Source organism: Leptonotus elevatus, chromosome 16, assembly GCF_054856555.1.
Source record: "Leptonotus elevatus isolate MCC_2025b chromosome 16, RoL_Lele_1.0, whole genome shotgun sequence".
Lineage (NCBI taxonomy): Eukaryota > Metazoa > Chordata > Actinopteri > Syngnathiformes > Syngnathidae > Leptonotus > Leptonotus elevatus.
The window spans coordinates 9,088,958-9,110,657 of record NC_141254.1 but is presented as its reverse complement, the minus strand read 5'-3'; the positions used below and the strand labels follow the sequence as shown (position 1 = coordinate 9,110,657).

General features: G+C 41.4%; 1 protein-coding gene across 4 annotated transcripts in view; it reads left to right on the top strand.

The window, feature by feature from the left end:
• The window catches only part of gabrg2 (gamma-aminobutyric acid type A receptor subunit gamma2), a 42,370-nt gene extending 26,814 nt beyond the window's left edge, over positions 1-15,556 (top strand). Inside the window, exons 7-10 of one of the 4 annotated variants that reach the window (XM_086097836.1) lie at positions 4,073-4,225; positions 6,410-6,615; positions 7,690-7,713; positions 11,988-15,556. In XM_086097836.1, coding sequence (XP_085953962.1) covers positions 4,073-4,225; positions 6,410-6,615; positions 7,690-7,713; positions 11,988-12,266 — 662 coding nt within the window. In that variant the 3' untranslated portion in view covers positions 12,267-15,556. Of the gene's footprint in view, positions 1-4,072; positions 4,226-6,409; positions 6,616-7,689; positions 7,714-11,984 lie in introns of all 4 variants that reach the window. The other 3 variants (XM_086097835.1, XM_086097839.1, XM_086097838.1) reach the window with 3 other exon arrangements.
• The last annotated feature ends 6,144 nt before the right edge of the window (positions 15,557-21,700 follow it).

Genomic DNA, 21,700 nt, shown 5'->3' with positions numbered 1-21,700 from the left:
TTGACAATATAAAAAAATGTGTGACCTATTCGATTCTCTGCTTGAGTGTATTTACCTGCTGTCCCATCCCTTAATTTAACACTTATGGATTGTTACAGGTTTATAGAATCCAATAAATGTTCACTGAACCAACGTTCACAATCACATTGCCTGGCAGGTGTTTTATTACCTTTACAAAGCTTTAGATGGCAAGTGGCATGTTTTATCTCGGTCTACTATGCTAATGAGTGGCACAGATACCGTAAGGGATTTATTAGCATTCACTTTTGTAAAGGCTATAGTGAAATTCAGTTTGAAGTCATAGAAGCTCGGACTGTGTTTACTAAGAGGATTAACCAGCCTTTATGCAAATTTGGAATCAGTACAGCCGTCTCAATTTCTGAGAGGCAATATTTTGTTCATATTCCACTGGAAGAGTTGGACTAAGGGCATACTTATAAAATGAGACCTGCATTTCATTTTAATATACCTTGTTCACAAACGCTTTGGTTACTAAATTGTTACTGTAACAGCCGCTGCGCTTACTAGCAAGAAAGACGACTAGTCTTCAAAGGCATTATCTCATCAGAAGTAAACTTCCACTACTCGGATAAAAAAGAGAAGACATGACGGTCGTGTAAGGGAAATACGACTCATGTGGTTGCAAAGATGATAAACCGTGACCCATTTCAAGACAAAAACATTGAAGTGACTTTTAGGCTTATAAATTTTACCTCTCTATCCAAACATCTCTAAAACCCGATAGCTATTGTAAAGAGCAATCTATCGTGTCATTGTGAGATATAAGAGGTCATATAGCATGTTGTATTAGTGGAAAGGAGACAGACGATGTCAAGGGAAGCAGGCTGAGCGTTAAATTCAAGAACACGTTTCTGCTCAGTGTGTGAAAAAGAAATAATGGAGCCATTTTTAGACAAGGTGGGGTGGGGTGTAAGTAAACACAGAAACAAACTCAGAGGGGAAAATGGAACCATTGGATACATTCCATGGTGGAGCTTTGCAATATTGTCTTTGCCAGGGACAAATCATCAATGTCCTTGGCCAAAAGAGAAAAAGTATGTTGACCACAGAATCCTAAGTGGAACTTATTGTGACATATGTGTATGGCTACTCAATAGACCACAAGTCGACATCATTTACTTATGGTTTAATATACAACAGTTACCATAGTGTTACATATGGCACAATTAAGGAAAAATAAACTTCAAACCGGCGTGTACGTTTATATTCTACGGCGGTGCTCCTACATGGATAAAAAAAAAAAAAAAGACGATACATTATAATCATCTAAAAATAGCCACAACCGCCTGCAGGGCTACAATCAAGCAACATGGCAACTTGTTCATCATGTGCCGTTCGTCATGTCACCACAAAATGATGAGCTAGCATTCTGGCTAAGTAGTGTTGACCCTGGCAAGGAGCCAAGGCACAACCTCGATCATTAGTAAGCTTCCTGTCTTTCAGTCGAAGCCGCACATTTCCATACGCTGTCACCTCTCATATCCGCGAGCGTTGACAGGACGGCCTGTCAGCAGCTTGTTACGGCCAGCGTGTACCTCGGCTCTCTGCTGCCTGTCCATAGCTCCACCAATTTACAATCTGTCTGCTAGCAAAATGATGATATGAGATTCTCATCTGGTCAGCAATCCACATTGGCATGCCAGGTTTCATTCCTACCTTGCCGCCAGTGGCTGTTCCGCATGTTCTAATCTCCGCTATCTAACGTGGACAATAATTTTTCTTCCAATATAATAATCAAACATCTTTTTTTGAATATATATGATCACACTAAGGCTGAAAGAATGCTTGTTCCTTCCCATCGCTCCGGCTCTCATTCTGTTAAACGTGTTTCCTCTGATGCCTGGAACAATAAAGAGCTGATTTCTGATGAATGATCAAGCCTGCCAACTTTTTTATTGCTTTTCGTACATTACATTAGCTTGAAGTAAATGTGGGATCTTCAATAAGAAAAAAAAAGAAAAGAAAGAAAAACTCCATGGCAGTTTTGTGCTGCTGTCAGTATTTTTGCATGGGTTGGGTCAGCAAAAATCGCAACTGATTGACTTAAAAGCATCGAAATTACAGCGATGGATGATAAGTTGATTTTATTAGCGGTGAGCAGAGAGCTCATCTGTAATCTTTTGTGTTCTTGCTCCAGGAGAAATTAGCTCTTGGGATGAGATGATTGTTCGTGGGATAGGGAAGATGTGGGCGGTGTTGGATACACGTGAAAGGCTGGGAGATCACAGCATCACATATAAAGCTGCTTCATTACATTCACTGCTGCTCTGCTGGCTGGAAATTGGACCTCTCGCTGGTGATGGTCATGAATAAAAGAAAAGGTTAGATCGTGAGAGCTTTACGCTACACCAGGGTTTCAGAGTCACTGAAAACAAAATTCAACCATGCCAACATACATTACAGTACGACCTGTATGAATATTTCACACATAGCAAACATTTCATTTCTGAATTTAGATGCAATTGTCATTATATTTCTATGTGTACTAAGGGGATACAAAATGCCCTTGATGTGATCAATATTATGGTGTTATGGTAAAAGTGAGGTAGGGGTGTCAAACACATTTTAAATCAGGGGCCACTTTCACCCAAGTTTGATTTCAAGTGGGTCGGACCAGTATGCATCAAATCCTGACTTACAGCCCCATTTCAAAATGTTATTTAAGTGGACAAAATTAGCAACAACAGTTTATTGGAGTAAAAAACTGCAGTTTGTGTTCTGTTCTCAAAGGCCAGTTTGGACCTCCTGATGAACCGGTTATGGCTCACGGGCCATATGTTGGACACCCATGGAGTGGAGTAGAGAAGACATATATGTTACTGTATATAAATAAATGAATTATTTTACAAGAACTCGCAAAAGATCGAACATAAACCAAAAACGTTTTTTAAAAAAACACTCAGCGATTTGCGAACGTCACATAACCAAACCCAGAAAACACGTGAGCTGCGATTGGTACTTGAGCGCTTAGACACTGTGATGTAATTTTCAGTCGACAGCAAACGGGTGTATAAGACAAAATGACTGGATAAAATTGGTGGATTCTCCTTCTTAAGTCAAATACCACAAATGCAAATTGAATCAGAATGTCGTGTTTAGATGCTTGTAAAGCCAATTTTTTAAAAGTGCAATCAGAACGTGATGAACAAACGAATGTTTTGCTGTAATGGCAGGCTGACTGATTCTGATACATCAGCTTGCCACAGTGGAGGCTGCCACAAAATGTTCTTTTGGCAAGTGCTGCGGCCTGTAATGAAACCGGTGAATGGATGAGGGCGAGCGTTTGGCAATTTGCGTTCCAATTTCAGCCATTTTGGAAAGGACATTTTTATTAAAGGTGTGGAAATGTGAAGGAGGCTTTGTGCTGCTGACAAAGACTGGATATATGTATATTAACCAGCTGCTACAGGGGCTATTGCTAATCAAGTCCAAACAGTGCGCTCAGTCGAACCCTCAAGGCTCGTGTCACCTACAAATCACCAACCTGCATCAGCAAAAACTACATATGGTGATATGAATGGCTTGGTGAAGAGCGGTGCATGCTTGGACAGATCGTTCGGACTTGGTCCCCATCCAGATGCTACAAGGACTGGCTGGCGCTGATGGCGGCAAAATAATAAACAGGAACAGTCTCGCGTCTTTCTGTCTGTGTCGCTCATTAGCGTCAGCGCGAAAACACACAGATGTCGGCTGTTTGGCAATAAACTGCGCTGCGCCCTTTCTCATGGGGAAATTATTAGCCAGCTGTTCGTACCCCAGCTGCAGCCCGACTATTGCGACGCGCCGGCATCCATCGAACTTTCTCACACACACACACAAACGAATGACTGAGAGAGGAGGCATGTGCCCGTAGGTTACAAGTCATCATGATAGGCCAGCGGAGGTTTCCCACACTGCTAACAGTTTGATGTTAATCAATTAGCAGATGTGCGAGCCACACTGAGCTGCCAAGTAACGAGAACAAGCCAACACATACCGACAGGTAGACTGAACAAAAGTGTCTGGATCTTCCAATGATGGAATAATCTTGTGGTCTTTTCCTCTGTTTTAGGCGACTATGTGGTGCTGACGGTCTTCTTTGATCTGAGCAGGAGAATGGGCTACTTCACCATCCAAACTTACATCCCATGCACTCTCATCGTCGTCCTCTCGTGGGTCTCATTCTGGATCAACAAGGATGCCGTGCCGGCCAGGACGTCGTTAGGTGAGCTTGTGCTTTACGTTTGAGATGCTGGCGGTCCAAATTGTGGAACTGCACATGGAAGAGCACCGTGCTGCTGAAACTTAACCTCCCCTTCCCTTTCTTCCTCTGCCTCCTCTGAGACCGGCACGCTGCTCAGGAATCTAGTCCATCTTGATTAGAAGATCCAATCCCGGCACATGTTTGCACACATGCCTTAATGAGACATTCATTATGCAGCACAGCAGCAAAGATGGCGGGATGCAGCCTCAGCACAATCATAAAAACAGCGGCTGCAAAAGGACGCGGAACGAGAGCAAAAGTTGAAATATCAACAAAACATGTCCCGTCTTTGAACTTCCTTCACCTGCAGGGGTGTGAACGCGTTTTTCGTTCTCCTCGTCATCTGAAAAGCTTGACCTGGAATCCATGTGATGTTATCATTATCTGGCATAAGAGAAGAATCCGCCAGGGAAGAAAGCTTCCTCCGACCTCGCTGTCGTCATGACTTTGTCAATCTCTAAAAATAGAATGTGTACTTGAGCGTTGGCGGATTCCAACATGTTTTGCCACGGAAATGCTAACACCGTCAAATCCTGGCTAAAATTATACCAAGAAAGGAAGATCCACATTTTCTCTTTGAAAGACTATTCGGTTCGGGCATGCAGTAGAAGCAGCCAGGTGGTTGGGGAGTGGATTAATGCAGATGACATCATTCGTAATCCTTCAATGCCACCCAGAAATAAACCAATTCCCTCACAATGGCCAAATATTCATCTCGAGACAGACACGTGTCTTTTGGTAGACTCCCACAGCAGGCCAACGCAAAGCAGTGAAAGGGAAGGTTTCATTTGTATCGTGGAGGCATTCTGATGCTCATGCTAGTGCTAATCTGTCATCTCAGCAATCACATCAACAAACCTTTCCCATGTGCCATAACCCCGCCTTGTTCCACATCATCGTTAGAGCCGGGGCAAGACAAGCAACCATACAGGGAGAAGCATCACCAGATGGTGTTTGTGGCAATGTAGTGTGAGTGTTGGTGGTCAATGGCAGATGAACCATCGAGCATATGGATCACAGGGAATGCAAAACAGATGCTTAGGCATCTCTCCGTCAGATCCGACTCTTAACAGCCACCGTTAAGCCTCTTTTTCCATCAATTTATTATTTACACAACATTTTGCTTGACTTCGAGCCTGCTACAAAACTTGTTTTCATTTGTACTCTCACAGATTTGAAAAGAATGCGTATTATTAGTCATGGTTCAAGTTTTTGCTCTCACAGATCCCATTTTGAAGGATATGTGCAAGGACTAAAACATGATATACAATATTTTGTCATTGTGTTCAATTAAAAGTTCTCGCTATTTAAATGTACTAGAGGTATAAATACTTGTTTTCGGTGAATACTCAGAGTGAATTGGCTCTTTGCACAGCTCGACTACTTCCTGAATTTAATACCACTCCTCTGTCTTTCATGAGTGGACAAACTGGTTAATCCAGGTGTGTCTGGCCATTGTCGTCATAGTTAATGAGGTCAGGCACACCTGGATTAACCAGTTTGTCCACTCATGAAAGACAGAGGAGTGGTATTAAATTCAGGAAGTAGTGTAGTTGTGCAAAGAGCCCAGACTCATACAGAAAAAACTGCTATCAAACATCACTAGTCATGTCCTCAAAACTCATTGCACTAATGCTGTGTGACAGGAATTTGGAATTTTCCACCTCTAACCAATCAAAGTCTATTTATTTTGTGATTAACATTGAACAATCTCAAATAAAAAATTTATGAAGTGAAACTGGTGTACAAAACTACACAAATATAACACTGTAGAAATGCAGCTGAACCAAAGCAAAAAAGAACAAATGACGAATGCTCCTCAAAATACCATATAAATAAACATAATGTGTAGCGAATCTCAACATAATACTGTGCAATTTCCAACACACACTAAATATATCTAATTAAATTAATTGACATGCTTGGCTAGATGTTGCTTATTTGATTAGCAACCGACTTGAAATGGGCACCACAGTGTAAACAATAGCACGTATGAGTTCATGTAATGACAGTTAACTCCCATCTTTTTTTCTGATTGGAAAAGGGTGGCATCTTTTTTAGATTCGGATCCTTGCCATCATTATCATCATGATTGCATGAGTTGCAAAGTTGGTATCCAATCATGGTCTATTCTATCCTTGCCAGGCATCACCACCGTGCTGACCATGACCACCTTGAGTACCATAGCCAGGAAGTCTCTTCCAAAAGTCTCCTACGTGACGGCCATGGACCTGTTTGTGTCCGTCTGCTTCATCTTCGTCTTTGCTGCACTAATAGAGTACGGCACGTTGCACTACTTTGTCAGCAACAGGAAGCCCAGCGCCAAAAAGGACAGGAAGAAGAGAAACCCGGTGAGTGTCAGCTTTCATTTCCAATTTCCGATTGGTCTGGATCCAAACAGGCTATTTATTTTCACTTGTTTATGTTTACGTCCCCCTTCAGTAAGAAACATTTTCCCAATTGTGTTCATATTGAAAATTGGTCTTGACATCACAAGAAGCTGACATTGCAACAGACTCGTATAGACGTTTTATAACCTCTGTAGATTAAAGTTCATTGTCCCTCCCCCAAAGTATTACACTCATGTTAATCCTCAGGGAAGGCGAGGGAAGCTTAGTATCCCTAAGGGAGCATCTTGGCGATCACTGTCACCTCGACTTACCGAGCGAGCGAGGCCTTAAGCTCAAACGTTTGGTCGCCTAATCCACCGCACATCTGTTACCGTTGTAATTTCGACCCATGTCACATGTCAGGGCGCTGGCTTCAATCCATCAACAGATCATGTGGCTCGGCCGACCTCTCACACCAAATAGTTGTCCATTCTCAACACAGGAAATCTGAGTCAGCGTTTTTCCTCCCATCAAGGTGACGTCGCACGCGTTCTACAGATCTTGCAATTGATGATTTGGATATTGCCCTGAATGCCAATGGCCCTTTGCCATTGCACAGTACCTGCTCAGTTGCTGGGTTGGTTCCTAGGAATGCCAAGCTGATACGGCCACTGATCTCTCGTTTGTCCTTCCTCAAGACTCGCCACTCGATTTGCCGCCTTACCATGGCCAACATCCAAGCCTTCAATAAACGAGAGCCTCGTTCTTCTCCGTTGTTTTTGTTCGTTAGCATTACTATACTGCGCGGATTAACTCCCCCAAATGTACTATTTTGAAGAGCCACTACTGTGCAATGGAAAAGCGTAATACAAGAGAGTACTTGAAAGGTATATTCTACCATGCATTCCCCCATGTGCCGTCATGCTACGTATGTCTCGATACAATATCTCCTCTCGCCTCTCAATTTTTTCTTTCCATGCATTATCTTGTGTTTTCTTTTGAATAGTGGTTATTGATGTCTGCTTTTCTGTCTGTTGTTGTTGTTGATTCTCTTATTCAATTCCTCACATTCTTTGTTTCCTGTCTGGACAAAAGCTCCTGCGGCTCTTTTCCTCCAAGGTATATTGCCTGTGTCTAACTGCATGCCTCTGCTGCATTTTCAAGCTAGCACCACACGGCTTTTCTGTCTGTTCTACAGCAAAATCACTTCCCACTTGATCTTACCTGCATTTTTATGATACACCTCCTCATTTGATGAACAGCTTTCAGAAAAATGACATTATTGGTGCTCTCCGCTGTGCACAGTGCGGAGGCAGCCAGCCAGCCAGACTCAAGCACTTTTTTTTAACAATTCAAATGAGCATCCCACTGATCCCAATGGAACATTAAGTCCAGGCTCAGCTTGGACCGCTTCTGGCTCCCTCTGTCCTGTTTCACTCTTGTCGTCTTAACCACGGCGCGCGGCTGCAAAAGCTACCTCTCCCCACCCCCACTCACCTCTCGTCCTGCCAGTGAAACTTTTACCTCTGTGTTTGTTGGGCTTCTCAACCTGACACTTCCTACAGAGTCAGCAGAGCCTTAACAGACTGAAACAGACAACCCCCACAATGTGTTGAGTCTAATTCGAGGTGCTTTTAGCTGTCAGGTAAGACCGAAGAAAGGTGGAAGTGAGCAAGCAACAATCCAAATTTACACTTGCACTATATGGACAGTGGTCTCTTCAGTTTCCAGTTAGCTCAGGTTGGACACGTCCGCAACACTTCACCAGGGGAGGCGTTTGGCGGTGGCCATACCAAGTACTTAGCTGCTTAACTGGCTTCTGGTCATGTCATGACTGATTTCAACACCCTACTGTGTCTTTAAGGGTGAGTCCAGATAGTCCTTTCACAACCAGAAGCTTGTTGGGGTAAGAATGTAGATCGACCACTTAATTGAGAGCTTTTCCTTTTGGCTCTCATCACTTGGACAGTGCAAGGCTGCAGGCATGGCACAGATCCATGTTTCCCTCAACAATCTCCCCCCGCCCGTGATACTTGAACTCCAACTCCTACGCCTGAGGCAAGACTTCGCTCCCAACCCGAATGGCACAATTCACCCTTTTCCCACCTCAGATTCAGAAGCGCATGTTCTGAATCCTAAAGCTTTGCTCAGTTGTGAAGCTTTCAAGTTCCCCTTGATCTTGAATTATTTTTTGATTTTAACAAGTCATTAGGGAGAATTCCATGCTGTGCACTTTGTGGGAAAACTGAGGAACAGGTCTTTTTTTTCCCCAAGATGACCTCACATTCTGTTCTTGCTGGATGATTTGAAAATGACCACAGACACTCCAAAAATCTTGTTGAATGTCATAAAAAGCCGTTTCCCCGTGTGCCAACACCTGTGTCCATATAGTGTACAAAGCTGCTATTTTTAGTGGAGGTTTGCACCATTCATTTGTTTCAGACCTTCATTTCAGTCAAGACAAGTGGAAATGAGTTGTACGATGCCAAACAGCCATCAAAAAATCTGAAAATTGTAACCAAGCAGATTTGGATTTGAATGAAACTTGGTGTACTTTCTGATAGTGAACAACATAAAATCTCAAATTTTAGGCCAATCGGAGAAGGGCATTCCGATCTACAGCCCACCACATTTGGACATTTTTGGCAAAAAGTTGGAGTGGCCGCCCTCCTTTGAACTCTTATATCTCAGGAACTACTGACTCAATCTTGCATATTAAAAGCATGAGTGTATGGACACAACAAAAATGACATCTCTGAAACTTTTCTGTGAACATGTGAGAGATGACGATACATGAAAAGTTCACATGATCCACAAGGTCAATTTCAGGGTCAATAAAACAAAAGGTCAAAAAATTACTAAAATCTGCCCCAATCCTCCTAAGTGATTACAGGTTTGTAATCTTTGTTGAATTCCCTTTGGAACAAACGCTGATTTGTAAAGATTAACCCAGTAAGTAGTTCCAGAGATGAAAGGGTTCACCATATACCCCTTTATCCAAACATGTCCAAATTGGGCGGGTCGCAGCTCCCAAACCCCTGTTCCGATTGACGTAAAATTTGAAATTTAGTGTTGTCCCATGGCTATTGACAAGTACACAAGTTTCCTTCGAATCAAAATCTGCTTGGTTAACTTTTACAGATTTTTGGGGGGTGGTTTGGCATGGAACAACTTAAATCTAGCTTGAGTGATTTGTTATCAAAAGGGTGACATACATAACAAAGAATTTGTTTTCTGAGAGGTTGTCTACTGTTCAGTCAGTTAAAGTTGCCAACTGTGTTGTTCCTTTGTTTTGGGTTGTTTTTGTTTGTTTGCTGACACAACCCAGCACAGCCCGACGTGAGCGGTACGTCGCTAATGCTAATGCTCCTTCTGCTTGAGCTGCCACTCATTGCGCCGCCTCCAGTTAAGAACCGATCCCCTTTGAGAACTGAGTCATAACCTGCTCGCTTTAATCCCTTCATTAACTCAACATGCAGTCCGTTCATTTGGACCCCCCAAAAAATTACTAAGTGCTCAAAGCAACCCATATGTTGATTTTCATGTGGGATTATGTGTCGTTTTCAAAAGGGACAACGAGTTTGTGCACAAGTGCTAGACTAAATGAGACTGTAGGGAATGATATGTGAAGTCAACTTGAGTGTCCGAAGCTTATTTAAGGACGCATGCTAGCAGCATTATGATATTTTTCCCATGTTGCTGTCACCATGGCCCAATAATCATTTTTAAAATGATCCTGGAATCTTATGCAGGGACTATTTTCTTCATGTTTTACTAGTTTTATCACAAGAGAACAAAGAAAAAAAGTGGCACTTTTTTGATAGGAAGTCGTGAGGTGAAATTCTTGTTAAGCTCTTTGGGATGCTCGACACGCAGAGTCTTTCTAGGAGACGGGTTTGACACATCCGTTTATCAGCAAGGTCGACGATCCTCGCAATGCTGCCCAAGCATTTAATCTGCCCAACGGCTGGAATCCCAATTTATGCAACAGAAAGTGGCGTGACTTTTAAGATAAAAAGTGTATGAAAATGGTATATTTGAATACTCATTGTCTTCCTTTAGAATGACAGAGTGACATTTTTGTCCTACCGTATTTCCTCACATAGTGGCAAAGGTTTGTTGATTTTACTTTGAGAGGACCACCGATCGAGTAGAGGGGGTTAGGCATGAAAAGCTTGAAACACTGTCACAGGGGTTTCTTGCTTTACAAGGCGGGTCGCTTTCTATGGCTGTGATGTACCTGGAGTTAAACACAAATTGGTGTAGTTATAGCTAATAATTGCAGCAAATATCGTTCTGAAAACATGTTTAATAATACACAAAAACAAATGAAATTCTTGAGAGGTGGGCATCAGTCAGTTCATCAATGACGGACACCCATTTTGTTGACATTTGACGGGAAACTTTGCAAAATCGACAAACTAAGCATTGATTTTTTTCTCTGTCAATGTAATCGTCCATCCGTCAATGAATTTGGCAATCCGTCCCATTTTGCTGGACAGATTGAATTTCAGATTGGCAGTTTGGCTTGAAATATTGACGGATTGACGATGACGGAAGGGTGTCCCGACTAATAATTATTACGGACGCTCAAAATTCATTGACGCGATTGATGATGCATTCTTCAGCCATTGAGCAATCAATGCACATTTTTCGTAAACCTCATTTGTCATCCTGTGTTTTGTTAAGAGTGCGTACCTCACTAGGTGCAATTGAGGGTTTTTTTTTTTGCAAGGGAGCTCAAATTACTAAACATCTAAACTAAAATAATTTCAGCCACAAATTTTTTTTTCTTTTGTTTTGAGGAAAGGAGCCACTGAGTAATTATTTTTTAGAACAGTCACTGTGCCATTTGTGATTCAAGGTCACTTTTTGAGGAAATACGGAATTATTTCAGAACCTTCATAAATTCAAGGCATGAGCCCTCTAGTGGTGAGCACATTTTCTAAAATGTGTCCTGGTCCTACACATCGCCAATTGATAATTCATCAACTTGGTTTTACATAGACGTTAATTGAAGCTAATCTTGTGATGAAAAATATTATCACTGCCTCATTGAGCGGCCCATAAAAAGTCATTTGCATTGGGTCCTCCACAGACTGACCCACTGTCACTATAGAGCCAGCTTATTATTACCACGGGGGGTAGTTATGATTCTATTTGTGTTTTCTTGACTTTAAAAGGCTTGATTATGAATATAAATATATATATATTTAATTCAATGTTGCTGGCTAACAGCACCAAAACAAAGTGGCGGCGCAAATGAGACTCCGCCACCTTATCCGTTCTCACGAGTAGGGTTGAAGGATTTAGAATTTGGATCAGAAGGTACGTGGAATGTGAAGCGGCACGGCGTGGTACGTGCTAACTGTTGGCTTCCTGTTCAAAAGCAGACGCCCACGGTGGACATCCGCCCACGCTCGGCCACGGCCATCCAGATGAACAACGCCACTCACATGCAGGAGCGCGACGAGGAGTACGGCTACGAGTGCCTGGACGGGAAGGACTGCACCAGCTTCTTCTGCTGCTTCGAGGACTGCCGCTCAGGGGCGTGGCGGCACGGCCGCTTGCACATCCGCATCGCCAAGATTGACTCGTATGCGCGCATCTTCTTCCCCACCGCGTTTGGTCTCTTCAACCTGGTCTACTGGGTCTCCTATCTCTATCTTTAAGAGCGCATGTCCAGCCTTATCACCGCGCTCTGGACATTTTTTCAGGAGGGGAGACGCCGCCGTTTTCGATTTGCGCACTTCCCGTACCTAACCTCTTCATTGGATCGGATTCTTCAGTTTAGACATGGCAAATCCTGTAGCATTACTTCAAGCGGCATGAAAAGATCGATAAACGCTGATTAGAATTATTCCTGTGTGTGATAATCTTCTGTTCACTGTGCCAACGCCTCATTTGGTTTGTTTTTACTTTTTTCGTGGACAAATGGAAATGAAGTGCTGAAATGGAAAGAATTATATCAAGGTACCACTGTGCTGCAAAGTGTCATGCACTTTAAAAGAGCGACAATTGGGGATGGGCATTTAGTGTCACTCAGCACACTAATAAAGTCGTCGTTTTTTATCTCGCATTCTGCTCTATGTTCGCCATTTTTGTTTACCTCTGCTTGTGTGGTTGCGGTAGGTTTTGCACCAGGCGCTTATATATTGTATGCGGGGATATACTGTATACACACGGTGGCGTCCCCACCATAGAGACAAGATAACGCAGCAGATATATCAATGTATTCAAGTGAGGCTCGCTTAGTGAGTGGCATCATAAGTGCCGGCGCACTTACAAGTAGTTTCTTGAAGACCAAGTTTCTTGTGAATAGAGCATGCCCAGAACACAAACCAAAGTTTACTTCTAAGGAAATACCCCAATGGCGTTTATATGGCCAACTATTTGGGTTAGAAAAAGGGCGAACCCAGATCAAATCTCAAATAAGAGCATAACGGACAAAAAGTTTCAAAGGGTTTTTGACTGCATGTAAACATTTTCAATGAAGAATGTCTCTTGGAATGTTCTGAACTCCAGTTTCATTGCCAGTGGTGCACTGCGTAGAGTTGCACGGCGGTCCCTGAGGCGTGGTTGGTTCTGATCAACTTTCCATAGTTAACGTGATCCTTTTAGAAATTGCTGGAGGGAAAATCAATCAAGATGTGATTGCTTCACTGATTCGTCACCATCACTTTCAAAAACAACGAGCAATTGATCGATTACGATGCCCATCTCTAATTGAAATGACTTTTAATGTGGCTGATGTGACAGCACAACGAATCGTCCGCCATTTTTACGTGTGTAGACGTCAACGCCGTTTACGGACTATTGTACAAATACTGTAAATATTTGACTACGGCATAGTGTGTTTATATATTTATTGCATGCACCTTTCAAGGCCAGAAAAAATACACTACATGCATTTCTTTTGTCGGCTACTGCTGGGTTTCATTCAAGGTTAATTCCAGACAGTGAAAACAATCTTGAAATATCTTTACATTCGGGTTGTCTTGAATTTTTATGTTCCTCACAGCTTTCAACAAAACAAACGTTTATTGTTAAAATGTCCATAATGCGTTATCTGACACCCAAACAAAGGAAACTGCATCGACAGTACGTATGCTTGCCCTTCACTGAAGCTATCACAAAGAAGACCTCGTCGTCAACATTCCAAAGCGGATGTCAGTGCAGATACCGAAAGATCATTTGTGCAGCTCACAAAACACAAAGCTTACGCATATTTTTGTTTGTTTTTGTTTTAAACAAGCCTTATTACCAAGCGTCTCACTTCATGTTTGTTTGCGGCAAAAGTCCAGAATGCTAATTTCTTCTGATCCTTCTGCTTTGAATGGTGTTGTGCTTCGAAGACACAATGAAAGCGGTGTAAATGTCGTGTACAATGTCGTGTAATATATATAACGCAGTGTAGGAAAAAAAATAAAACGAGCATTTTTGATAGATGACATCAATAATCTCACTAAAGAGTGTGTGTAAATCACATTTTGATGTACAGTATATAAATTATAAAAAGAAGAAAACCCTTTGGATTTTCTAAAAAAAAAAAAAAGAAAGAAAGAAAGAAAAGGGTCTATATAAATATATATATTTTGTAATCTCATTTTGTCGCATTCTATGAAATTACACTATATTAGACTTATTTAATGGCATAGAATAATCCAAGGGTGGGGGTGTTTGTTATTTATTTATGGTATTTATTGATTTCATGGAAATACTTTATGTCCGTATGTTCTTAAAAAAAATCGCATTCATATCAAGGGTGCTTTATTTTTTGGGGGGGTCAATATGTCAATGGAACTTCTGTTGTGTTCTTTCAATGTTGTGCTGGATGTTCTCACAAGGTCTGTTCCTGTTTGTTCAAATGTGACTTCTTCAGCTTCACTGGAAGAAAAAAAATCCAAGTTTCCAGGGACATTGTTTCATTGAATTATTATTATTTTTTTAATTAGATTTATTTATTTCAAGCATTTGTCAACATCAGGAACGAGGGCCGGGAAACCGTTTTTCTCGCAGCAGCCACTTCCATTTTTTTTAAAGGCCACAACTGAATTTCTGAGGAAAAAACACATCATGTTTATTTATGATTATATATCATGACTATTTGTTATTTCTTTATGGATCAAAAACTCTTTCCTTGCCTGTTCTAGAAACTTCTTCAGAAGAAAATGTTAGCTTGTAGGCCATCCTTCATGTTTTCCTCTTTTGAATTGAACGTTGGTCCTCTTATATTCCTAAACTGCCACGCTTCGTAGTTGTCAACTCTAAACCTCTTGAGTGTCATCTTTACACAACTGCTCGTCATCTTGTGTTTCATCCTGACAGACTTAAATGCCAAACTGAGACATTGCAACAGAGGAAAATGAACTACATATCATTTTTATTTGTGGAGTTGGCTCAAATGTCAATGAAGACGATGATGTGACCTTGCACTGCAACTTGTCTATTTGTGTATTCAGGCCACAAACGTATCATTATTCTTATATCCGGAATCTGAAAACGTACAATGTTACGGATAACAAAAAAAATACATTGGTAAAATGTTCAAAACATTAGTTGCAGCTTATTCATCATGTGTCCAAAGTAAACTGAAGTAGTGGGGATTGCAATCAAGTGTGTGCATGTTGAATGTTTAGTTTCACTAAATTCATGAAATCCAACTAAATCAATTTGGTTTTCTATCTCCACTGTACTTATTTTGTGATTGTTATTTCAGGAGCACAGACAAAACGTTTTCTACTGCTGCCTATGTTGAAAAAATTAGATATATCAAATAAAATTAGGAGTGACAGAACAAAATGGATCAAATTCTCCTGCTTACATCAGTTACTTGCTATTTGGAATTCTTGAGTTGTGTGTACAAAAAGGGGGCACAGCATCTGCATAGTATCCAAACTTACTTTTCATAAGGGAACTGCACATAGCTGTGAAATTTTACAATAAAATTGGTGCATTTATATATTTGTGTGTGTTTGAAGTTATTCTAATGGGGATATATTTAGCTGCATGCTGTGTAGAAATAGTGCTTCAAATAATGAAAGTGGGCGATTATGCAGTGAATAAGTAAAATAATTGCATTTTCTTACCCACTCTGGTGTAAAATTAAGAACTACGTATCAGCATCAATGGGGGGAAAGAGAGAGAGAAAAATAAATAAAGTTTTCCTTATTCAGATGAATACGAATTCTCAGGCGCTTGTCAAGAAAATGAAAAAAGTGGCGCCACAAGACTGAAAAAGCCATCCCTAAATCAGCAACAACAAAAACGCTCCGTTCAAAACAGCAAGTTTTAGGGGCGTGTCACTTTTATGTAAATGTCTGCACCAGCCCACGCCCTTCTCTCTCGAAGGGCTGTGATTTCGGCTAGGTAGCTATGTGCTAATGTAATTAATCGAAAACGACTTGCCATTGGAGCAGAAGCAGTGTGGTACAACCGTACCAATTTGAGCCAGACAGATGTCTTTTACACATTTGACTATTTTAATATGTGGATAAGTGGCAGAACGTTTTAGCGTAAGAAAAAGTAGCAAAACGTTACAACAGAGACTATGTTGCAGCGTTAGTTTGCGATTGTTTAGGCAGTGGTGATTTTGCCGCAACCGGCAAATCTCCTGCGAGTGTTATTTTGCCGTGAATGTCTCTGATTTGCCGTGAATTCTTGTAGACGTTTAAGCCACTGTGCTGTCGCAACATGCAAGCCGTCTCATCAAGACCACTTAGCGGCCGGTTACTATCACAAAGTCACGTCAACTTGGTGGCGAGTTGCCAGTCACAGCAAAATAACCACCGCGGATTGTATTTTGGCAAAACAATACGCGACCGCTTCAGTATTATCTAACCACCGTCTACTTTATCATATCTGACCTCTTGTAACCAAACAACCTCCACATGACAAATATAGCTCCCACTTTAGGTACTGAAAATACACCGGTAATATGGTAGAAGGTATGATAAGGCTAAATCAAAATAAAATGGTAAAATTACATCTTTCATGTTTGCAGTCATTGCAAATTTAGCTCTGAAAAAACTTTCATTAACAAAACAGTCCTTCAAGAAATGCTGTTGGGTGTACATCCTTAAAAAATAAAATGAATCCACTGTCTTCTCAAAGACAGAGCAACCCTTTCTTCACGATCGTTGTTTCCCCATTCGTGTCCACGAAGTATGCGAGCAGGAAAATCGAATATCTGTGGGTGTGACAAACCTTTACCAGAGGCGTTGCCACAACCTGAGGGGGCGGGGTTAAGTGCACTTTCGTGTCTTGTTGATGTCACCAAGTCACATAAGTATAATCTGCCCGTTTGAAGCACACATTCTAGAAAGGAGGAGAACACTAAAGAAAAACTGACTTTTTTCATACCTGGTTGGATTGTAGACAGGCTGGGGATGCATATTATTGCTAGAAACCCCACTAAAATGCATTTTCACACTATGAAATCTTCAAAATAATTGCCTAAGTCATTTTTTCAGATTTTTCAGGAAGCACAAAAAATTGAACCATTTGCCTCATGAGGAGATGATTTAGGCACAAAAATATTTTTTGCACAAAAAAAAAAGACTTTTTAAAAGATTTTAAAAGGGTGACAAAATGCAAAACAAGGAAAAGGCAAATAATGATTGGGAAGTCACTGATAACCCTTGACAATCAATACAATCAGATTTGGCTGTTCTCATGACATGACATACTAACTTATGCTCATTGTAACCAAAGCTGTACATTGGCCTAGTGGTTAGCACAACTGCCTTTCAGTTCTAAGGTTTGATGTTTGAATCTTGGTATTGCCAGTTATTTCCTTTTTTTTTTTCTTAAGAGCTCAGTATTGTTCATTTGGTAATTTTACCGATTTGACATTTCATCATCATTGCTCTCTCTCTTTTTTTAAATGTATTTTATTTTGTATGTGGGTGAGTATGTGCATCTGCGTGTGTATGTGTGTGTGTGTGCATGTGTGTGAGTGTGTACTCATTAGTTCACCTAAAACCTATTAAAAATCCCATACCGTTCACCTAAACCGAATACTTCAGAATCCAGCTAGAGTTGTGAGGTTGTCGGGAGACCCGAGGAAGGATCAAAGAAAAGAAAGGAAAGTGAAATCCAGCACCGACCAGACATTGCCTACTACCCACCGGGTTACCAACCAGAGTCCTTCACCAAACCCAGAAACATCTAAATTCCAACAAATTAGGGAGACCTCAAGAGACCAAAGGAGAGACTGAGGAAAGGAAGGAAGGATAGATGAAGCAGAGTGTGATCCACAGACATCAGCCTCCACCGATTCAACGACCAGAGGAAGAAGCAGATTGTGTTTGAATTTCGATAGATGCTGGTGTGGTGGATCTGGCAAAAAAAAAAAAAAAAAAAAAAACACTCTTTGTCATTCCGTCCTGTTTCAGTCAGTTCTATCCAGGAAAGCAAACGCAAACTGGAGCAGCCACTTGTGGCTCGGCTAGGCAGGGTGGCAGCTGCACAGGACGGCCACCGGAGCGGCCGCATGGCATCGCAGCTCTCTTTCGTGGACTCAAGTTCAGCGAGCAGCCGAGTCCAGACATTGCGAGCGTATTATTAATAATGCGCCCTAATAATGCGCATTAATCATCTCGTTGGGCTTTGTTCTCACGCTTTCATCAACACATATCTCAATATGAGTCGGCTGAATTTTGGTGTAGCGCGTAACATCTCATGTTACGCAAGCTGTCCCTTAGATGAACGCAGGTGAAATGGTTGAAATGAATGTCATGATAACGTGAGTAACATGGATTGACTCAATATGCCTTTTCGTTATTGGCGTAGCTAACAACTCTGAAGACATACGTACATTCAGAATGGACTTTTCCTTTACACAAGTGAGACTTAAACTAGCTAGTGTTGGCCACGTGCAAGCGTCATGACGTGTTTTTCTTGGCAGCAAGGGGATATTTTTTTCTTAATATCAACCATAACTCATACGATGATTTTTTTAATAAACGTACAGAAGATAGCACACACTTCCATCGATATATAACACGTTTCATTAGAGTTGACATTTATTAACTGTTGAACTGCTGACTTTATAATGCACGTGTTCAAATGTCAAGCGTATGATAATTTGACCTTCCTCGCGGGTCATGAAGGCCGGTGCATGTGATGTTTATAACGAATGACATTTTTTTTTGCTCTCTATCTTATTCCAAGGTAATCCGCTGTGGCTCCGTAGCACTGAGAAGGTCTAGGTTGCCCAAGTTTCACTTCCCTTTGCCAAAGACACGACATAAACACGGATTAATTATCGCGGCTTAACCGTCAACACGCACCAATCCGCAATGGCCGCAGGCAGATGATGAATAGGTTGCTTATTGCACTGGGACCGCTGGGCTTGTACATAAACACACTGCAAAGCGCGTTACATTAGCGGCCATCCCTGGAGACTCGCACAAACCTTAAGCACTACTCGCATCATCATAATCCTCAACATGTCCTCGCTTTAAGAATCAATGAGGAACATTGACGAGGGCCTATATTTATCCTCGTCAAATGTTCACCTGAGAGTTCCGTAGAATTTTGCATGATACAACGAAGCGCTCAAATTTAAAGCGGGCTAATTTATCAAAGAAATTCAATCTTAACCCATGTTTACTCCTCCCACACACTTTAAACACACTGCATGAACATTGTAGCTGTACCATCCGTAGCTCAGCTCAATGAGCAGGTGAGTCATTTTCAGTTTCACATTATTTGCCAATTTGTATCATCCGGAACTCTGTTGTCGTTCAACACAGTGAAAACAAATGAATGCCATATCAGTGCCAATACCAGGACAAAATAGTCAACTGTCTTTATATACACAAAGAAAAAAACCTTGGCTCTAAGATTCAGGAGTTCAGCTCTGTGCTCTCTCTTGGGCTTTGATTAGTTTTCAAAATGACCAACTCGGTTATTGCATTTGAGGATGCTGTCACTCTTAATTCATCATTGGCCATATCAGAAATGATAGTAGTCATCAATAATATGCAAAGCAATAGGCCCCAGGTTCCGCTGTGTTTTCCGTTGATTTTTGAAATAAGAAAATCAAGGATACATTGGCTCCACCTTTACATTCTGTTTATACTGAGTTGTTGCAATCTGGCTCTCTCAATTTCAGGACTTCCGTGTGCTTGCTGTGTAAATGTGCTCATTGGGTCCTCAATCTTTTCGTTCCAAAGTTGTAGTTGAACTGAGATATGGCGGCAAATTGAATTGATTGAATCCAATTACAAGTTACAGCTGGCATGTCAGTATCTTTCTGACCTTGCAACTCAATTTACTTGTCTCCGAAATTGTGAGTGAGACGTCTAACGCTGGGCGGATATTATGGCGTCATCTGCCGCCATCTAGCGCAACGTATTTGAAGCTCACAACACAAAGCAAAGACTCATAACCCGGAAATTATTGTTAATGTACCACTGTTTATGTAAAAGGATGGCAAGTGTAAACAATACAATGGTGACCCTTCTGGCTGATGAGCTCCTCCCCCAAGTGGGTAGCAGGGCAGCTGCCAACAAAGTCGTGTGATTGGTACACAATATGTGTGCCTTCAAAGCACATCCTTTCATTAGCAATTGGAAATTATCCCCAGTAGGCCTAGCATGTATTATATATAAAGCCTGTGGATGGCTTCATCCTTTCCTGGCTTTCATCATGAAACCGATGCATGTGTGGTGGCAACAGTCGCGATAATGAAAAGGTGACAAAAAAAAGAAAACGCAATCACCTCAGAGGAATTCTGTTTGTAGTTATGCTTTACGGCCACTTACCAGTGATCTTAGGTGAAAAGCAGGCTAGCAAGTCTTTGAGGAAAATTGTTGGTTACCAATGGATCGCTTGTCATGAACCAACGTTAACTAAGGCTGTCTGTGCACTACTTCGGTACCCTGGTCCAGAACAAAGCGCTTGGTCATGGTTAACTTAGCGTATGTGGCCTGTCCCTAATAAGAAGGGAAGGGCACGGTTTTGGGAGACTGCAGTACTTTGGCATTAGCCCTTGTCCAGAATCAAATCTTTTTCCAAACAACATGGCTGCGTCTTTTCATCATCAAGCCAGAAATTGCTCAGCAGCGACGGCCTTGCTCCTCAAGGAAAATAAATACTTCCACTTCGTGTTTTGTCAAGAACAGATCCTGTTTTGTCAAACTTGTCATGGATCGCATAAACACAAGCTCCGAAATGTTCATATTCTAAAGTAAAGAACCCAGAACTTGCCATAGCGCATCAATATTCAAATACATTTCTGTTACTTTTTTGCTGATACAGTTGACCTTGTTTCCAGCACCACATGGTCAAATGTTGTGCTTGTTACCCGACTTTTAAATCAATTATTTATCATCTGCCGTCTACAGAAAAAAAGGTACCTTTATGTTCCGTTGCTTTCAAAGGAGCCTGCGGTGTTACACAGGAAAATAAAAACTCTAGGGAACAAAAATATGCCTTTTTTTTCTTCTTCAAAATATGTCAACGTTATACGTGTATATAGTATATCACAGATGAATGGTTGGCTTGCTGGCTGGCTTGGACTCATTTCAAAAAGGCTTTCGGGTATTTATGCATGCGTGTCACAGGTGCAGGTTGCTTTGAACACACAGTTGACTAAATCACAACAATTTTTCTAACCTACTTAATATGACCAATATGCAAGAACAACCAGGCATTCATTCTGGTATCATCAACATTTTATAAACATGTTTTTACAAAAGGGCACTAAATCATCTGCTGCAGTTTTTCATAGGAGATAACGCCTGACATTGCTGAAGAATCGACATCGTTAAAACTCAGTAAAAAAAAGATATTCAAATAAAATATAGTGGTCTTTATGGCCGATAGCGGACCTGTCAGATGTCATTTGCGTTTTGCTACAATGATCACTTTGGAAAGATTGGTAGCCGTGAGGCAGGACATGGGGGGGGGGGGGGGGGGGTAGGAAAAAAGTTTGTTACGACCCTTCAGGGAAGCGCGGATGGCGACTGTGCATCGGCTGCAATGACTATTAGCATGCGAGAGACGGCTGTAGGTGTATTTAAAAGAAGAAGAAAAAAGATTTTAATCTGTCACAGATTTGCTTCTTCACGGTGAAATTAGAGCATGCTTTGGCTAA